Source organism: Penicillium pulvis (assembly GCF_028828015.1).
Source record: "Penicillium pulvis strain IBT 33274 chromosome Unknown contig_1_segment0_segment0, whole genome shotgun sequence".
In the NCBI taxonomy this organism is placed as follows: Eukaryota; Fungi; Ascomycota; class Eurotiomycetes; order Eurotiales; family Aspergillaceae; genus Penicillium; species Penicillium pulvis.
Genome location: NW_026643074.1, coordinates 1574833 through 1592783, shown reverse-complemented (window position 1 = coordinate 1592783; position 17951 = coordinate 1574833). Strand labels below are relative to the sequence as shown.

Genomic DNA, 17951 nt, shown 5'->3' with positions numbered 1-17951 from the left:
TCATCTCCAAATCACATCCCCTTTTTTTCTCTCTTACTGCATCTAACCATGAGGGGCGACCCGCCCCCTTTACCACCTCGGCCACCAGGGTTTAACAATGCGTCAGCGAACGATGCTGTTCCCAATGCCATATTGATGGATGAGGGGAGACCCAATGAATCTTCATACAGCCTATCCCTGCCCCGCCCCGAGGCGACCTCCAAGCGGCGATTATTACTTATCTACATCCATGGTTTCATGGGCTCTGAAGCCAGTTTCAACGACTTCCCAGCGCATGTTCATCACTTGTTGACCGCTGTGCTCAGCGAGTCATATGTTGTATACACTCGTATCTACCCTCGTTACAAGTCCCGCGGCGAGATACAGACAGCCGTTGACCAATTCAGTAATTGGTATGTGATAAAATCCCAAGTGGCGGGCAGTGTTATTATTCCCTCCATTTCTCTTTCGCTGGTCATATAGACAAAACCAAGGAAAGACACACTGACCACTGACGGCAGGTTATCCCCGCACGAGGCCGATGACCTTGACGTCATTTTGTTGGGACATAGTCTTGGTGGTATTTTGGCTGCAGATGTTGCCCTTATGCAGGTTCACGGTATCCCAGATGTCAAAACAAAACATCACATATTGGGGCTAATTAACTTCGATGTCCCATTGTTGGGAGTACATCCTCGGGTCATACCCACTGGGATCGGCAGCCTGTTCCAAAAGAAGGGCAACACAGTTGAAGCTAATGTAGCCGAATCGTTAGAGTCGTTAGCATTGGACACCTCTGCACTCGTCAATAACAATCCGAATTTCGACCCTCCATTCAAGAATGATGTGCGATTGGTCAAACGTGACACCGTGGAGAGCATCAGGCACTTTTTCGACAAGAATACGGATCGTCTCTCCCGATCTCTTGTTGATCTCCTCGTCGCGCCTGTCAAATTCGCAAGCTGCGTGAATGAATATCCCACTATGCGTATGCGTTATCGCCGGTTAATAGAGCTGGAAGCAGGGAAACATGGCCACAAGAAAGTTCAATTTGTCAACTATTATACCGCAAGCACCGGTCGGAAATCGCGAAAATCAAAGACCAAGCCTGCATCGGACTCTAATGATGAGGAGACCATAGAGCAGACCCAAGAGGAGACCCCCCAAGAGGTACTCGAGGAGGCCCTCGAGGAGGCGGAAAGAACGAATGATGCAATAGAATGCAAGGATGTTCAAGAATCTGACGAGATCGCCCAGACTTCGTGTGCAACTTGTGGGCACCCGGGACAATCTCTCAAGACAACATCGTCTCCGATCGGAGGAGCCGAGATAAAGATTGACGAACTCCAACCTAGTGATGATTCTTTCAGACTGGAGACACAACCCACTGCATCCGACTCTCCTCAAGCGGTTCAGTCGGCTGAAACCGAGGTCGAGACCAAATCAAGAGGCGCACCAAGTCTTACATCTTCGATCTCCGTCGATAACGTGGAGACAACAAGTCTCTCAGACGAGGCTTCCAGCATGGCATCTGCAGGCGCTTTGACGGCGGATACACCCCCTGAGAAGCTGCGCAAGTTCATTCTGCTGCCATCTCATCACTGGCGGAGTGCGGACAATTCCTTATGGGTACCGCTAGTAATGGAGGATATGGACGAAGTAGTAGCTCATCAGTCTATCTTCCTCGCGCATGAAAAGCACTACGATCGACTAGTTGGAGAAACTGTAACACAGATTGAGCAGTGGGTGCAAAATGACATGACCCTTCGGGCACTGTCTTGAGTTATCAAGCAATGTGGCCTTGTTGTGGCAGGGTCATCCCGATATATCTAGATGTACGTCGAAGAGCTCATATACCCCACCAATTGCTTTGCTTGAACCAGAGTCATATCAACAGTGTTCCATGAATTTATTCATATTATTCCTCTATCTCCAAACGGCCAATGGATTGAAGCATGGCATTCAAAGCGACCATCAAGTATCTATCGTGTGGCCAACTAAAGCCCACTGCGTGTGAGAGACTACTCAGTTTGCAACCAATGTTGTGTCTCAGGGAAGGAGACCAGATCTGGTTTCCAGCGAAAGTGCATGCCTGTGAAAAATTCATTTGATCCTTATGACCAGCCCAATTGCATCAACCATCAGTTTAGCCACAAATATATGAAATACATTCTGTCTAGGTATGGGGAAACTTTATGGGACAGATACGTAGAATCCAGACACTAATTTTTGTAGCAGATAACCCTTGAGCTAGGAGAATATAATCAGTGAGTGCTCAGGGAATGAAGCGAGCCTCAAGAAGCCCCCTTCTGATTTGATAAATAAATGCAGATTGGACTTCAAAGGTATAAGGGAATAGAAATCCGCGAACGTGGAAAAGACTTTTACCTTCAATTGCTAGGGTACTCAGTCTTGATCCAACGTGGCATAGCTTGATGAAAGGGTTCAGATACTGCATTCTAGTCAGGTGGCCATTCTAGAATCTAACATAAGCAGCGTAGCCATGCACCTGCCAGTGGTAAAATGTGGGGAGAAGGGGGTTGGGGGTTCAGATGTGGGGTAAACCCCACTCCCAAACGAATCGAAGTAATCCGAAGCCCCATCAACAATTGAGCATTGCAAGAACAAGGGCGGCACATTTGTTAAATCTTAGAAAACTTTATTATTTGAGAGTTTCCCAGCTTTTGAATTTCAACCTCGTGCCCTCGTTTCTATCCGACAATATGGCGTCAACAAAGCTACCCCTTCGTTACCGAGATCCAATATACCAGGAGACTCATCAATCGGTGTTCCAGGGCTCTCTGACCAAGTCACTGAAAGAGGTGCTACCCCCGGGAGTTAGCCGTGAGGATTTTAAACTCGCGATCGAAGAATTTGTCTCCGCACTGGGCTCGGATGGAGTTGTGATTGGTGAAGCCTTGTCAGACTATGTTGATCCATACGAGCTCTACGAAGACAAAGATTCGGAGCGCAAGGTTGCCAGTGCAGCTGTTCTGTAAGCCGTCTTGGTCACAGATAACCTGGCGATTTTTAACAATCTCAATAGACCTCAGTCGGTTGAAGAGCTACAGTCGATTTTGAAAATCGCCAATAAATACGTGATTCCACTTTGGACATTCTCGCGGGGAAAGAATCTTGGGTAGGTTTCTGACCACAAATGCAAGCGGACAACAGCTCACTATGCACTTCACAGATATGGCGGGCCCGCGCCTCGACTTTCTGGATCAGTTGCAGTGGACCTCCATCGCATGAATCGCATCATCGAGGTCAATGACAAGTATTCATACGCTGTGGTTGAGCCAGGTGTGACATTCACCGATCTGTACAACTATTGTGTCGAAAACAAGCTATCTGTATGGCCAAGTGTTCCCTCTCTTGGCTGGGGTAGTGTTGTTGGAAATGTGAGGCTCACTGTATCTCATTGATATTTGGCGAAGCTCTAATTATCATTACAGACACTTGATCGCGGCACCGGATTTACTCCAACCGCAACCCATCACCAGAATATCGCTGGACTGGAGGTTGTCTTGGCAGACGGAGATGTCATTAGGACTGGGCAATTCGCGATTTCGAATTCCAAGTCTGCTCACCTGAGCAAGTTCTCTTTTGGCCCATCAATTGAAGGTTTGTTCCTCCAGAGCAATCTCGGTATTACGACTAAGATGGGCATCTGGCTGTATCCTCAACCATCGGCGTACGCGTCATGCACATTGGACGTACCAAATTTGGAAGACGTAGTACACATTGTCGACCTGTTCAATGAGCTTCGCCAAAATGGTGTTGTTCCTAACACAGTTTACGTCTCTTCTTTGTCAGAGTTCATCGCGATGTCAGGTACGCGCGAGAAGTTCTGGTCTAAAGAAGGCCCGATCCCGCTTTGGCGCCTTCAAGAGCTGCAGAAGGAATTGAATTTGGGATTCTGGAACGCCAAGTTCGGTCTCTACGGTCCTCTTGAGGTGGTAGAAGGTCATGTCAAGGCAGTGGAGCGTTTGGTCGCGGAAAGGATCCCCATGGGACGATTCCGTAGCCAGATCTTTAGTGGGGAAAACGGAGAACCTCTCCAAGCTGAGATGGTACCACCTGAGGAAGGGGGTTTCTTCGTCGGGGTCCCGTCACTGTGGAGCTTGCCTATGGTCAAATATCGCACCCCCGAGAATGGTAAAGGTATTGGTGGCCACATTGACTATTCCCCTATCATTCCTAGCTCAGGTAAAGCTGTCTTGGAATGGGCGATAACCTCTCAGAAAATTTGTGAAGAAAATGGCTTTGACCTATTCTGCGATTTTTTCATGCACGAACGACATATCATCTTTGTCAACTTCATGACTTTCGACAAGACTAATTTCAGTCATCGCGATTCCATGAAAATTATCTTCCGTCAACTGTTCAAGGAAGCCAAGTCTCGCGGCTACAGCGCCTATAGATCCCATGTGAACTTTATGGGTATGACGGATGAATCTGACAGATTAGCAAACAAAAGATAGCTGACTTGTCATTCAGACGCTGTCGCTGACTTCTACGACTTCAATAACCATGCTTATCGTCGCTTTGTGGAACAACTGAAGGTATATTGAATCAACCGCGCTATGAGAGCATATCTTGTCCTCTTTATTACCGTGACCTGGACAGAAAATTGACTAATATTGCTACATTAGGATACCGTGGACCGCCAAAGTATCCTCTCCCCGGGCAAGCAGGGAATATGGGGCCGAAGATTCCGACAGAACAGTAACAAGGTCAAAGGACTCCTTTGAGTGCTAAGACTAAGAACGTTCGTTGCCTCTTCTATTGGATCTTAGTTAGCAATGACTTGTTACTCGCCCCCGTCTTCTTGACAGATCCATATCTGTCCGCCTAGACTTTTCTTCCCTATTGTGTTGTATCTATTCTTGATAAATAAATCGATCTGCTGGTAGCGCTGGTACCTACGTGCTCTGTGCTTTTGTACAAGCAGTCGGCTTTCGCTTGCGATTTTTCACGCTCGTCTCCATGGTTCGTGGTCGCTATGAACTTTACCCCAATCATGATATATGGCATTTGGAGGACTTAGTTCCAACTCTATTATTTTTCTACTCGAGGTGGAGTATCAACCGGCTTGAGGATCCTTTTTTTGTTATTATTAGTGTCACTTGCCTGAATTCTGATAGTTTACCAATGAAGCGTCGATTTTGCTATACTCTGAGAGAGCTTGCCCTATCTAATTTCAGCGTGGGGATACATTCAAAGCAAACATCCATTATAAGTATGATTACGAACCAAGAAGTCTCCAGAAAGCCCCAACATATATCTAGTGCAGCAACATCTCCGTTTTTGTTCTATGTTTTTGAAAGAAAAGTTAATTGATATTACAGTAGTTCACATATAAGGAGGCTCGGTTGCCGTTGAGGGAGATAAGGGATTGCTAAGAAGAACACAGACTGTTAAGTTTAAAATAGGTTCAGTCTCAGTTGGGTTCAATTCTCTTTTTTTTAGCCCCTCAAAGAGTGGAAAATTTTCAGCTTTTAGACTGGGAATTTACTGCCTCTAATCTCGACATGATCGTTTCATTTGACCTTATTCTGCGGGAATAGGTCTGGCCCGCCTTGCTCCTCGCTTCTGGTGCTTTAGCTCGAATCCAAACAATTCCAATTCTGTGACTGTGAGGGGTAAAATGGGGTATGAGGGTTGGATAGTCATTGCTTATGTCATCAAGCGCTGCGGTCTCCCGCGCCACATTGTAGCTGGTGGGTACTCCTTTCTCCAACCGTATGGGCATACCCCACATATTGCATTATGTGAGAATCAGCAATAGTAAGATAATGACTATGAGTAATATATGTATAAGCATACTAAGGCTAGGCATTTTGTTGTGTCCAATCATTCCGAAGCTTGAGAGGCTCTCAGTAGACACTTTAAGAAAGAGCTTGCGGCGCTGACCCCACATCATGTAAGGAAAGAAATGGTCGCGTTCTAGCTTGCCTTGCTCAAAAACAATATGAAGCTCTTCTTCTGAACAACTGCAAGTTCTCTTTCAATCTATCATTCCATGACGTCGCTTCTATATCAAATTGCCATAACTTCCAATATCTATCCGAAGTCAAATCACATGCTCTTCTTATCATGGACACCCCTAAAGCAAAAAAGCATACCTGTCCCATTTGTCAGAAAATCTTTGGGCGGATAGCACATTGTGCACGCCATAAGAAAATACGTCAGTTCATCTGCTGTCTGGCGGAATCAAGTTAACAAAGAATGCAGACGCGAAAGAAAAGCCATTCAAGTGTGGCTCGTGTCAGAGGGCCTATTCCAGAATGTACAGTATTTAACCGTCTCCGGTCTATCGTAATTTTCATATTATATCTGGAGTTCCGACTTTGAATTACTAGCAATGGGTGCTGATGGATCCATGACCGCGAATTAGGGATGCCCTTCAACGCCATGAGAAATCCAGTCACGGAGCTGGCAACCGTCTGACAGCACGTCATACTCAGAATGACCGGGTATTACCATCTCCAGACAAAGAGATTCAACCCATCTCTCGACAATCACCAATATCAAATCACTCTCCACTCTCTATTTCCTTACCCGTCTCTGCTCAACCTCTGTTATACCCAAGTCCTGAACACAGCCCTTTCGCGCAAATTGAGCAATCATTGGCATGCTATCATCCTGTATCGTCGCCCTGGGGCATTTCGACAGAATTGGGCCAACTTGCAGATACTGCTTGTCTGGATTCAATTCTCTCTTCTTGCACCATTGAAAGTCACCAACCTTCTACTACCACATCTCCAAGCTCAATGAAATCTCCTTTAATAAAACCTGCAGAGCCAGTGGAGGATTGCGAGCCTTTGTTCAAAATGTTTGATCCATTATGGGATCCATGGAAGTCACGACAGGACGCTGTTTGTTCTTACATGTCTGAGATCCGCACCATGCGAAGAGGATTCTGTTTCTCATAGGCATGTATACATGGCACCCTGTTGAAGGAGCTTACCCTTCATCTCATTGAGAACAAGGTTATTTGAAGAAAGGATACATGTATTAGGGAACCAAAAGCTTTGAAAAATGGATTTATAATTACTGAGTAGAGCTTAGTAGCAAAAGATTGCTATTGTTCTGAATATTGCACTTTTCCTTGTAATAAAACATTTAAGATAGGCTGGAGCAATAGTGGTAAGAGTAGGGATTCATATTAGGACCTTTAGGCTTACTATGCGATCGATCCCCTTTTTCTCGTCTCTATATATCAAGGGACTCGAAAGTTTATTGCTAATCCTCGGTGGACATTTCTGGTCCTCCATTCAAGAGAACATCATTCTTCCTCCTGTTTTATTACTGCGTTAATGTCTGCCTGCACCTATATAAATGACAAGCGACCATCTAGAGCTGATTTATCCAAAACGATAAGCATGATCATTTTCCATGTCTTCTAAAATGTCAAAAGCCGCCTCTATCACCATGCTCTGTGTGTCAGCCGTGCCATCACTTACTCGATCATGGAATTGAAAATCATCTTTGTTGATCTTCACTACATGTAAAGTAATTCACGAGTTTATTTCGGAAAAGAATAGTCCAAATTCACTATATTCATCTTATAACCCTGACGACTGCGCGCTCGTGAGTCAATTTGTTAAAGAGTCAGAGTGTGCGATAGTGTTTACATCTCCAGGCATGAAGGGAAGCTCTTTTGTAAACAAATAGTTACTTCCATCTTCAGGGCTTTATTTCATCTTCTGACTTCGATTAGTCCCCAAATAATCAATTGCCACTCATAAAAGAAGCCAATGCGTCTGACATCCTAGTCAAGGGGATTAACAAAGAAAGTTCAAAAATGGTCTGCCGTCTTTCAGATCTGCTATTCGGGCCTGGTATGATCTCGACCCGAGCTGCGGCTTGCTGGAGATCCTTCGCGCCGTAAACCTTTGCATTCAGCTCTTTGGCAGCAAAATTGAACACAGGCCAAGGAGATCGTTCGTTCGCAAATCGAATGAGATCCTTTCCGAAAATGTTGGCTGTCTTGCGCTGATCTTCTGTCAAAGATTCGTTGTAATTTTGGAACAGGTACGCCACATCGAGAAGGTGGTTTGCATATCCCTTCCACTGCCCTTCCCATGTGTTGGGCTCATTGAAAAAAAATATATAGGCATTTTGATCCCAGCCATGAGCGTAGACCAAGACTGGAGCAAGAAAACAGATATCGTTGCCGAATTTCCAGATTGCCATCTCAGCCTCCTCTTCGGACGCAGCTTCGGTGATACCGTACGCTTCAAAGACTGATAAGGCGTCCTTGGATCCCAGAAACCGTTCAAAGGAGTCTTTGAATCTTTGAACAAGAGCTGGTTTGGGAGGCCCCATCATTGCAAGAAGGATGCTTCCCTAGAAATAATTAAGATATGCTTCCAGAGTATATCTCGGATGAAAGGACCTCGGGAGATGACTCACATCCATTTGGCAATCACCAATCATAATATCCTTGCACCACGATTTTCCCGGGTGCATAATACCTTGAGATTCACCCAGATAGGTTTCTTCAAAGTCGGTGACTGGTAGGTCTAGATCACCACCAGAGGTGGGCAGAAAGGGAAGCCCCGGCGGTAATGCAGCCAAAATATCCTCTGCTGGCATGTCACGCAAGGCCTTGACACGTTCTTGAGCAGGGAGATTGGAGAGGTTCAACAAGTGCAAAACTTTCTCATAATTTTGCTCATTGACGCTCTCTGGCAAAGGCTTCATTAGCAAGTTTGTGCCACCCATGCTGACAAGTCGCTTGAATAATGGTAACTTCGAATGAAGGTGCAAAGTTCCCGATACTGTTTCAAAAATCAGATGAATGCCTCGGAAGGGAAGTCCAGTCTACATACCCCCACCAGCGCTTTCTCCAACAAAGGTGACATTGGTTGGATCACCACCGAAACCTGCGATGTACTTTTGAATCCAAAGTAATGCCGTGCGTTGGTCATGGAGGGCATTATTTTGACTCCCCCCAAATTTAGCTAGTTCCTCACTGTAGAGGAATCCAAATGCACCCAGTCGGTAGCTGTCAATGAAAACGAATTAAAAATTGCGAATAATAGACAGATTACAAGGGGCCATACTTAATATTGATCCCAATGATTGGAGACCTTTCCTTAATAGACAAGTCCACCAGACGGCGAAAATCATACTGTGGCCAGGCATTGGAACCAATCATGAATCCACCGCCATGTACAAACACTACAACGGGAAGGTTGTATGAAGCATATTTGGGGGCCGTAATGTTCAAATTCAAGCAGTCCAGGTCGGATTGTTCAATTTGAGGATAAGGAAGGGCCTGCTGTATGAGTGAAAACTCGTTTTCGATGCCATTGGATGGCGATGGTGACGCCGGGCTAAAATCATGAAATCCAATTAGCGAGTGGTAACAGCGCTTCAGAACAATAATTACCCTATCTTCGTCGCATCCAAGGTTTCCCCCTGACTCCCATTGTACAGTACCGGTGGTGAGAACCTTCCAGCTAGTGAAGCATACTTCACTCCAAGAAACTGTACAGTCTGATCATGTTGTTGTCCCCGAACTTTGCCAAGAAGGGGATGGTCAAGTAGATGCTCATTCAATGTCATTTTGGCGGCGTGTTTAATGAATTGAATAGTACCGTGTATGTCTAAAATGGCATTTGAGATCCAGAAAAATTGTAAATTCTCTATTTGACAAGACTGTAGAAAAGTGGAGTCTAGTTTACCTTTATATAGTCGTTAGTGAAGAAACTTGTGTACTGTTATTTTCCACCACTCCACCTGTCTCAGCAAGTGGGTAAATTGCATCCGCCTAATTTACGCCAGTATTAATGCGCTAGTATTGACTCCAAGCAATGAGTCGAAAATGGAGGAGAACAAAAAAGAATCTCCACGCTACATTGGCGTCAAACCCCACATACCCCACATTTACTCCACATGCCCCGTGCGCTACTATCTACGTCAGCAATTTCGGAAACCTTGAGGTACGTATATCCATTCAAAGACGGAAAAACTAAAGATATGTAGAACACTTCCAAGCGATGTATGAATCTTGGCTATAGCTATGTATAGTCCCTCAAAATTGGGAATATTTCGTACATGAATTTCGCAACTTAACCCCCAATTGGAAGATATGGGACTTTGAATTATGTCGTGAAAGCATTCAGGAACACCACAGCCCAGGGTCAATTGCCCTTTTCTCAGAAGACATTAATTTCTGCAGTAAATTACGCGTACATCTGCTACGTCTTTGAGGAATACTCGTATGTCGAACTCTATTCACTATCACGAGCCATTTATCTCGCTTGGCCTACTATTACCCCAGCCTTGAGCTAGAAAGCCACAGTGTGGGGAAACGTTAGATCCCTAGGCTCGATCTCAATCTGTCATTACTGTTGGGAGAAGATGGGGAAGTAATGACTCTTCCGAAATTTATTTTCTCAGCGCTTCGTTGGGGAAAAGCGCCTCTGTGGACATAAATAGGCGATTTCCTATCTAATTCTCAGAACTGAGAAGATCTCAGACTCATCATTCAATATCCTACAGAGTTTAACATACTCTCGTTTTCAAATGGGGTATTTAAACATACTTGAGCCTAGAGGAGCCAAGCTTGCTCCAGGCACCGTATTCCTGAATCGCCCAGCCGCTTGTCAACATGAGTCCACCGAGAGCCTAAAGCACGTTCCTGGGAAACATGGCAACATCATTTTGGCACCGCAGCCCGATGACGACCCCAACAACCCGCTGAATTTCCCATTGTACAAGAAACGCTTGATGATGGCGATAACTTCACTGGGCGTCTGCCTTCACGGTGCCACCGTTAGCCCTCTTCTCAACGCCGGCTTGGTACAAATCGCAGAAGAGCTTGACACATCAGTAACAAACGTCGTCCAAGCAAGTGGCTATCAGTTGCTCGTCGTGGCATTAATGGTTCTTTTCGTGAATGCCTTCTCACGAAAATGGGGCAAGCGCCCCACTTTCCTCCTTTCGTCTGTCATCGGGATTATTGGCAGCGTGATTGGGGCGACCGCTACGAATTACAGTGGCCTTTTGGCGGCAAGAATAGTTCAAGGGCTTGGCGTTGTTGCCTACGAATCGCTTGCCCTACCCATGATTGGCGATCTGTTTTTCGTGCACGAACGCGGTTTATACATTTCAATAGTTAGTCTTTTGTTAGGAGGCGTATCAAACTTCAGTTCAGTCATTTGCGGTCCCATTACCGTCCACTTGGGTTGGAAGTATTTATTCAATCTCCTCATTGTCTTCGAAGGTGTCCATTTATTATTGCAATTCCTATATGTGCCTGAAACCCAGCATCGTCGTGCAACGCCAATAATGACCTCAATATCTTCTTCGCCTAAGGAGAGCGCCGTCGGCATTGAGGAAATCGAAACCCTTCGCCCTACATTCTCACCAAAAAAGCCTTGGACTCAGGAGCTCCATATATTTACAGGCACTTACACCTCAAACAATTTCTTTCTTCTGCTCTGCGTACCACTGCTGGCTTGCCTCAATCTATCCGTTCTCTGGTCTATCTTGATCTCAGGATACTTTCTCAGCTTGTACGTGGCCACGGCGTATCTACTTTCCCAAATTTTCACTGCGCCTCCATACCTCCTTACCTCCAGCGGTGTGGGTTACCTTTTCCTGGGCCCGTTCATCGGCGGATTACTGGCTAGCGTGCTTGCTAGCATCTTCAATGACTCAATTGCGCGAAAATGCTCTCAAAGAAACAATGGCTACTACGAACCAGAATATCGCCTTTTTCTAGGTGCCGGGGGTGCTCTGGCAGTTGTGGGCTTTGTCTCATTTGGCTACGCTGTCCAAACTGAGCAATCATATTATTTGACAGCATTTCTACATGGCCTGGGCCTGTTCGGTATAATGTTTATTCTGATTGCTTCAGCCAGCTACGCACTTGACTCTTTCCGATCAATGGGTACTGAGATTTTCTTGGCCTCTATGGCCTTCAAAAACGCTATTATCTTCGGCTATTCATACTTTATTAATGACTGGGCATTGCGTGCTGGGACGTTCCAGGTCATGTGGGTTCTGTCCAGTGTTGCAGGCGGACTACTTTTGACAATTCCCATTGTGTTCTTTTTCGGCAAAAGATATCGAGCTCTTTGGGGCAGAAGTCAAATTTTCAAGGTATCTTCTCCTTTTTTTGAGGACGTGGAAGTTGAAGAGCAGCGAGCTACTCCAGAATGAAATTATCGGTATTTGCCTTATTGAGTGATTGATATTTCCGTGGTCTCTCAAGTCCGGAGGCTTCTTGGTCTCCGGCACTGATGTATCAGTTTTACCTTATTTACATGCAAGCCTCCAATGTAACAAAAGTATGTCGACTAATACTATTTTTGTAGCACTGAGCAAACTATGGGAACTCATAAAATCTACCTCAGATATAGAATAAAGGTTGGTATCGATATCCCTTATTCAAGATATTTAACAAAGATGAATTTTTGTCTACACGAACTACACAACCTTGAAAATTTACATGGTACTTGTATAGTGATTATACACTATGAAGAGGCTGGCATATAATGAATATTCCATGAATACCACAGTCTGCTTACAACACGTGATCCCGACGTTCCCCGTTTGTCTTTCTTGTGGAGGTCTTATAATACTGAGTGAAGTCATGCTGTAAGGCCATAGCGCCCTCGTTAAGCATGTTCCGTGTTTTGACATCCGTCTCGGCCTTCTTGACTAACATGAGAAACTCATCTTTCTGCATCGCTTCGTTTGGATCTTGATCAAAAAGGCGGCGAAGGTTTTCACTTGAGATTGGGTTAACGATCTCATTATACTTGGCCCGTCGCACCTCGTCGTAGAGCGTTAATATGCCTTCATCGGCCAACCCGTTGTAAATTCCAAAGAGACAATCGTGCAGCCCACCGACATCGACGATTCCTCCAGTCAGGCCAAATCCACCAAACGGGTTACACACTATAGTCAGTTAGCATTGTGAGATAAGTTTAGAAATTACGTGAGGAACCTACAGTGCGCAGCATCGGCAGCTAGCAATACCCGCCCCATGCGCATTTTCCGGGCCATTCGTTGATGTACCCTGTAAGGACTGAAGCTGACCATCTCATAGTCCTCCGGATCGGGATGACCGGGTAGCATAGTCTTAAACTTCATGGGTTGTCGCTCCTTCAATTCTTCGTATGTCAAGCCTGGCAGCTCGCCATAAGTAACACGCCACAGGCCATCCTTAGTAATCTTGGCGGCCATATACCAGTGCTCAGGGTGGACGATGAAGCTTGAGTCAATTGTGAACCCATGTTTCTCGAAAGGGTAGTATGTCTGGTAGGAAAGAATTAGATTTGAGCGTATGATATGAATGCAAAGGGTTGCTTACATTTGTGGCAACAATCTGCTCGTCCCAGGTAAACCCAGGAAAGTCTTCATCACCAAATAGACTCCGTCTGATGATGCTGCTAGCTCCATCGCATCCTACAACATATTGCGCTTTGAAAGATTTCTTGCCCTCGGGAGATTCGACTTCAACCCAGGCATTAGAGTCATTCTGACCGAGGCCAACAACTCGATGATTAAAGCGAACATCAATGCTAGGGTACTTTTTCAGATGCTCCTCGAGTATCTCGTGTAACTGGTTCAGGGGCAAACAAATCAACGGGTGCGGCTCGTCCTCAGACGGCCCATTGATGGTAGCCAGGATATCTCCATGGAGTTTGCGCCAGCAAACACCCGAAGGGAGAAACCCGCCTTTGGCTTTCATGTCCTCGAAGACGCCTGCTCTCTGCAACTCTTTCACAGCAGTAGGAGCATAGTGTGTGGCCCTTGGACGATCGTCAAACTTCTCAGCAGCTTCAAGCAGCTGCACAGGGATGCCTTGCTTTCCTAGCAGGAGAGCAAGCAAGGTTCCACTGGGGCCGCCCCCGACAATGATAACGAAAGGGTCGGACATTTTGGTATAAAGTTGGTTTATATGGTCACACTTTTGGTCACACAAGACGTTGAAATAAAGAGTCAGTTGGCTATGTCTTACAGGGATTTTGATGTTTTAATCTGATTACCCATCATCCCACGATTGTTTAACAACCCCCCTCCTTTTCGGACGTCTTCCCCACATACCAGCCATGCGATACCCCACATTTTACCCCAACTCACAGCCCTCCACTTTCTTTCTCCGCGACAAGTTTGAGTCAGATATGTCCACTATGATCCAAATTGCACAGACGTTTCTTGAAGAGAAGGAAAAAAAAAATTGAAAAATTAAAAAGGTAAAAAAGAAGGAAGCTGTCTTCAGGCACTCCGGGCCTTGTCTGACCTATGTAGATTTCTTGAGCGCCCAGTTAGACTGAGTGTTGTGACGTGTAAGCAGCTCTCGAAGATACGGAATATTCTGGAAGTATCATTCTTGCTAATATCCCCTTATTGGATGAAGAACATGTGGCAAAAAAAGGCCTTTTGCTAAAAATTAGTTACCACTGAAACCAAAGGGCACGGGTCTCGGATGATTGCGCGGGCAGTAATGGTCCTGATCAGAAATTGAACAATAGCCCCTTCGAGAATCCGCCAAGACAAACTTGACAATGATCCCCAATTTGCGGGTTCTCATTGTAATTGCATCAAATCAGCTTCACCGGCTGAACTGAGCTGTGAGTCATACGCGCATGCCAGTTTCTCGAATAAGCTCGCAATCCGGGGTGTGACTAAGACAAATAAGTACAAAACACGATGTACATGGGAGAAATTTTTCGCTTACCTCCCCAGACCCAAACATCGTCGTAGAATTGTTTCCACATTCGTAGGATGCCTGCAGCAAGGGATATTTGCCCCTCAATAACATACGCTGTATCCACCAAGATGCTTTTTGCTGCCTCCAGAAGGTCCAACTCCGCGGTATCAATGTGCTCATTACCTTGTCGTGCAAGCTGAATCTTTTGTATGCAGTTGCTTAAAAAGATTGCTATCACCGTAGTTAGACTGGTTTCTCGTGCAGCTATTTTCATTGCAGTGGTATGCCCTGCTTTGAAATCGATGGAGTATGACTTACCACAATCAATTCCGACAATTGCATGCTCGACACTCCAGTTGAAGGCAGCCGTTTTACGCAGGATGTTTGCGTCAAGTTTAAGAATCGTCATAATGTTGTCAAATAATGAGTGGACGGATTTGATAGAAGCTCTATCCCTTGTCGAACTTGAAGTGACGTAGTTTGTTACGGCCATAGTAACATCTTCCTCAACATCATTAAGCAAAACCATGCGGTCAAGCCCGCAGATTCCAGTAAGTACCCGGACATGAACACCTCGGAGCAGGGATAAGCTGTTGAAGAGTAGAGGACCTTCGGCTTCATTCCACGTCAACTCATTGGTAGTACGGGCTTTGGAAATCATCAAATAGCACCGAGCTAAGCCAATCTCGATGTTTGAGGTGAGCAAAGATCGGATGGCCTCAGCTCCATGTAAGTTTAGCGTTACCCCTGTCAAGGTCTCGGTGCTTTGGATCAAGTTCCATGTGTGTATGGAAACAGCATGCATAACGATGCTCACGGCGTATGGCGACCACTGATCCAACCCATAGACGGTTGGCGGAGCTTCCCCATACAACAGTTGGGAAACAGCGCTTCGCAAGCTTGGTAATTTGTCCCGGTGTCTCCCCTGGATGGCAAGTGTCCAGTCAATCTCGGTCGGCGCATGCCATAGTTCATCAGCATCTGGCATGTCAATATCATACTCCTGGATGACAGAAGTAATAGGCGGAACACCATATGTGAAATTGAGGATATTACTAATCCTGAGAATTGCATATAGCACTCTGTAAAAATTAATCAGTGATTTTTAGAGTCACTCTGCGAGTAAACGAACCGTTTCCTGGACTCTCTGTCAACCCAGCGGTGCCAGGACACATCAGTGTGCCATGTATCACGCTGTAGGCGAGATGCCAAAATTCGATATTCCTAAAACGATCAGCACAGGCTAGTCAATCAGACTTGAGAGAGCCTACGCAAGCAAGAACTTCAAAGAAATCCGTTAGCCCATTCGATAAGGATGAGGAATACAGATGTATCGAGAACTTACGGCCAATACCGTCGACTGCCTTCCGGCTAAATGTTGGTTTTCCACCAAGCGTAGCAATAAACACAAGAAGGACTCTTGTTTGTAGCTCCCAAATAGGCTTGAAGTTTCCCATGGGCTGCTTACCCAACGTTTCGAGATCTTGTGTTTCGAAAGATGGGCTCGCCGAGTCGCCATCTCTCTGAAATGAGAACATAGTAACAGCTCGCTCTGCTGTGAGGAAGAGAAATGCCGATAGCCTGCGGTCTAGTCGGTACAGCGCCCCAATAGCACACATGGCGAGAGTGAGCGGGCTGTCTAGCTGACCTATATTCAAGGTAGGTAGGTGAAAAAGTCCGACATGAATTTCAAATCGCTCAAAATAGGCACGCATACAGTTCTGGAGCACTGTCGACGACGGTATTTTCGTTGTTATCTCTGTATCACAGCCCATGGCTAGAAGATTGGATATTAGATTCTGTCGCATACCATCCGTAATCATGGCAGGCTTGAGTCTAGGGCAATCGCGCATGACCACGGTAGGAATAGAGGCATTCTGATCGTTAGGCAAACCATCTTCAGGCGGTGGAGATATTCCTGCAGCTAAGACTGGGAAATGACTTTCTTTGTTCACACGAAATGCACTCCGAGAGAGTCGTGGCCCTAGGCCAAAGTCAAGTCCACCATTAATGTTAGGTGGAGGGGGAATATCTAGCAGCGCCCAGTAGGGGCTCGGCTCGTTTAAACCTTCGCTTAATGCACATTCAGGCTGCGGGCCTGCTGACTGAGAGTAACCTAGCCCGTACTCTTGAAAGGCCTTCTCCTGCATAGCGTACTCTTCCGTTGTGGCGAATATATCAGTCGTAATTTGCCGAGGAGACGTGCTTTGCAGTCTATTGAGCGTGGCCAAATCATCCATTAAGGAAGTATCTGGAAAAGGCTGTTGGGGGTTTGGGGTTGACGGCTGTGTCAGGTTCTTAGGATTATTCCCATCCAATGAGGCAGAATCTTGCGGCCGCGATGTATGTGTACTGGGAGACGGGGGTGATTCTGAGTTTGTTTACAGCTGCTCAGTCACCATTCAGATTGAGCGTCGGTAGAATATGACACGCACCTTCGCTCGCAACGAAGTCGTTAGCTCCAGAGACGATTTCCGAAGTTGAATTTAAATTCCTATCCGCGCCAATTATTCGCTTCGTGTATTTGTCTTTGTGTAAGGTTTTTTCATGTCGCAAAACCAGGTCTCTTGTATCGCGATCAGTAATGTTCCTACATATCTGCAATGAAACCAGCAATATTACCGGCGGGCGTATTTCCGCGAACAATATCGACAAGAGAAAGGTTTCTCCCGCGTGTCTATCATTCCATTCAGAATTAGCATGTGTAACGGGATCTTCGTAGAGGGGTGAGCTGACGGCTTCGTTGGTGTCGGTTGCAATGCTCACTACGGGTAAAGGACTTCGGACACATCAGGCACCGGTACTTCCGTCGTGATTGGTCCGAGCCGCATTCCAGACCTTCTGCCACCCAATTAGACGACATACTGAGGCCGTTTCACCAACAAGAAAATGTACGTAACAGAGAAGAATGGTCAGAAAAGGGGAAAGGGTCCTTTAACCCCGGGCGGTGAATGGAAAGCGGGGATAAACAAATCCCCCTACGTCATTCTTTGCTGGCTGTGTCTTCCAGCTAGATTCGTCTTGTACCTAGCTTGGTTGTTGTTTGCAAGTCACGACCCTGAGTTATGTGTACAGATCAGGAACAGGACAGTATTAGCAGTAGAAGATATTGTTAGTTCCGAGAAAAGCAGCATGCACTAGTACTAGAAGAAACCCGATATTGCTAAGGATCTACTCCGTACCTCCACCTTTACCGACGCAATTTAATAAACTTTTCGCTTACCTCGGGTTTTTGCGGGGTACTTCAGCACTATCCCTGTTCAAGTATTGGGCTCCATTTCTACCTCCG

General features: G+C 45.9%; 6 protein-coding genes across 6 annotated transcripts; 3 read left to right on the top strand and 3 right to left on the bottom strand.

The window, feature by feature from the left end:
- Window positions 1-48: 48 nt before the first annotated feature.
- Window positions 49-1761, top strand: N7503_003550 (uncharacterized protein; the record flags this gene model as incomplete). Its single annotated transcript, XM_057063097.1, has 2 exons — window positions 49-392; window positions 501-1761. 2 exons carry the CDS (start codon window positions 49-51, stop codon window positions 1759-1761), a joined length of 1605 nt encoding a protein of 534 aa, XP_056924012.1.
- A 941-nt stretch (window positions 1762-2702) lies between these two features.
- On the top strand, window positions 2703-4733 carry N7503_003549 (FAD-binding oxidoreductase; the record flags this gene model as incomplete). The annotated part of the gene is made up of 6 exons (XM_057063096.1): window positions 2703-2974; window positions 3026-3118; window positions 3173-3380; window positions 3435-4422; window positions 4480-4544; window positions 4635-4733. 6 exons carry the CDS (start codon window positions 2703-2705, stop codon window positions 4731-4733), a joined length of 1725 nt encoding a protein of 574 aa, XP_056924011.1.
- Window positions 4734-7716: 2983 nt separating this feature from the next.
- Window positions 7717-9558, bottom strand: N7503_003548 (carboxylesterase; the record flags this gene model as incomplete). The annotated part of the gene is made up of 5 exons (XM_057063095.1): window positions 7717-8334; window positions 8401-8768; window positions 8820-8995; window positions 9054-9326; window positions 9383-9558. The coding sequence occupies 5 exons, from the start codon at window positions 9556-9558 to the stop codon at window positions 7717-7719; spliced, it is 1611 nt and encodes a 536-aa protein (XP_056924010.1).
- Window positions 9559-10521: 963 nt separating this feature from the next.
- N7503_003547 (uncharacterized protein) lies at window positions 10522-12162 on the top strand (the record flags this gene model as incomplete). The annotated part of the gene is made up of 1 exon (XM_057063094.1): window positions 10522-12162. The coding sequence occupies one exon, from the start codon at window positions 10522-10524 to the stop codon at window positions 12160-12162; it is 1641 nt and encodes a 546-aa protein (XP_056924009.1).
- Window positions 12163-12526: 364 nt separating this feature from the next.
- N7503_003546 (FAD-dependent oxidoreductase) lies at window positions 12527-13888 on the bottom strand (the record flags this gene model as incomplete). Its single annotated transcript, XM_057063093.1, has 3 exons — window positions 12527-12903; window positions 12957-13263; window positions 13319-13888. 3 exons carry the CDS (start codon window positions 13886-13888, stop codon window positions 12527-12529), a joined length of 1254 nt encoding a protein of 417 aa, XP_056924008.1.
- Window positions 13889-14538: 650 nt separating this feature from the next.
- Window positions 14539-17364, bottom strand: N7503_003545 (uncharacterized protein; the record flags this gene model as incomplete). Its single annotated transcript, XM_057063092.1, has 9 exons — window positions 14539-14636; window positions 14690-14893; window positions 14981-15744; window positions 15795-15886; window positions 15934-15944; window positions 16008-16310; window positions 16380-17033; window positions 17098-17228; window positions 17285-17364. The coding sequence occupies 9 exons, from the start codon at window positions 17362-17364 to the stop codon at window positions 14539-14541; spliced, it is 2337 nt and encodes a 778-aa protein (XP_056924007.1).
- Between the last annotated feature and the right edge of the window lie 587 nt (window positions 17365-17951).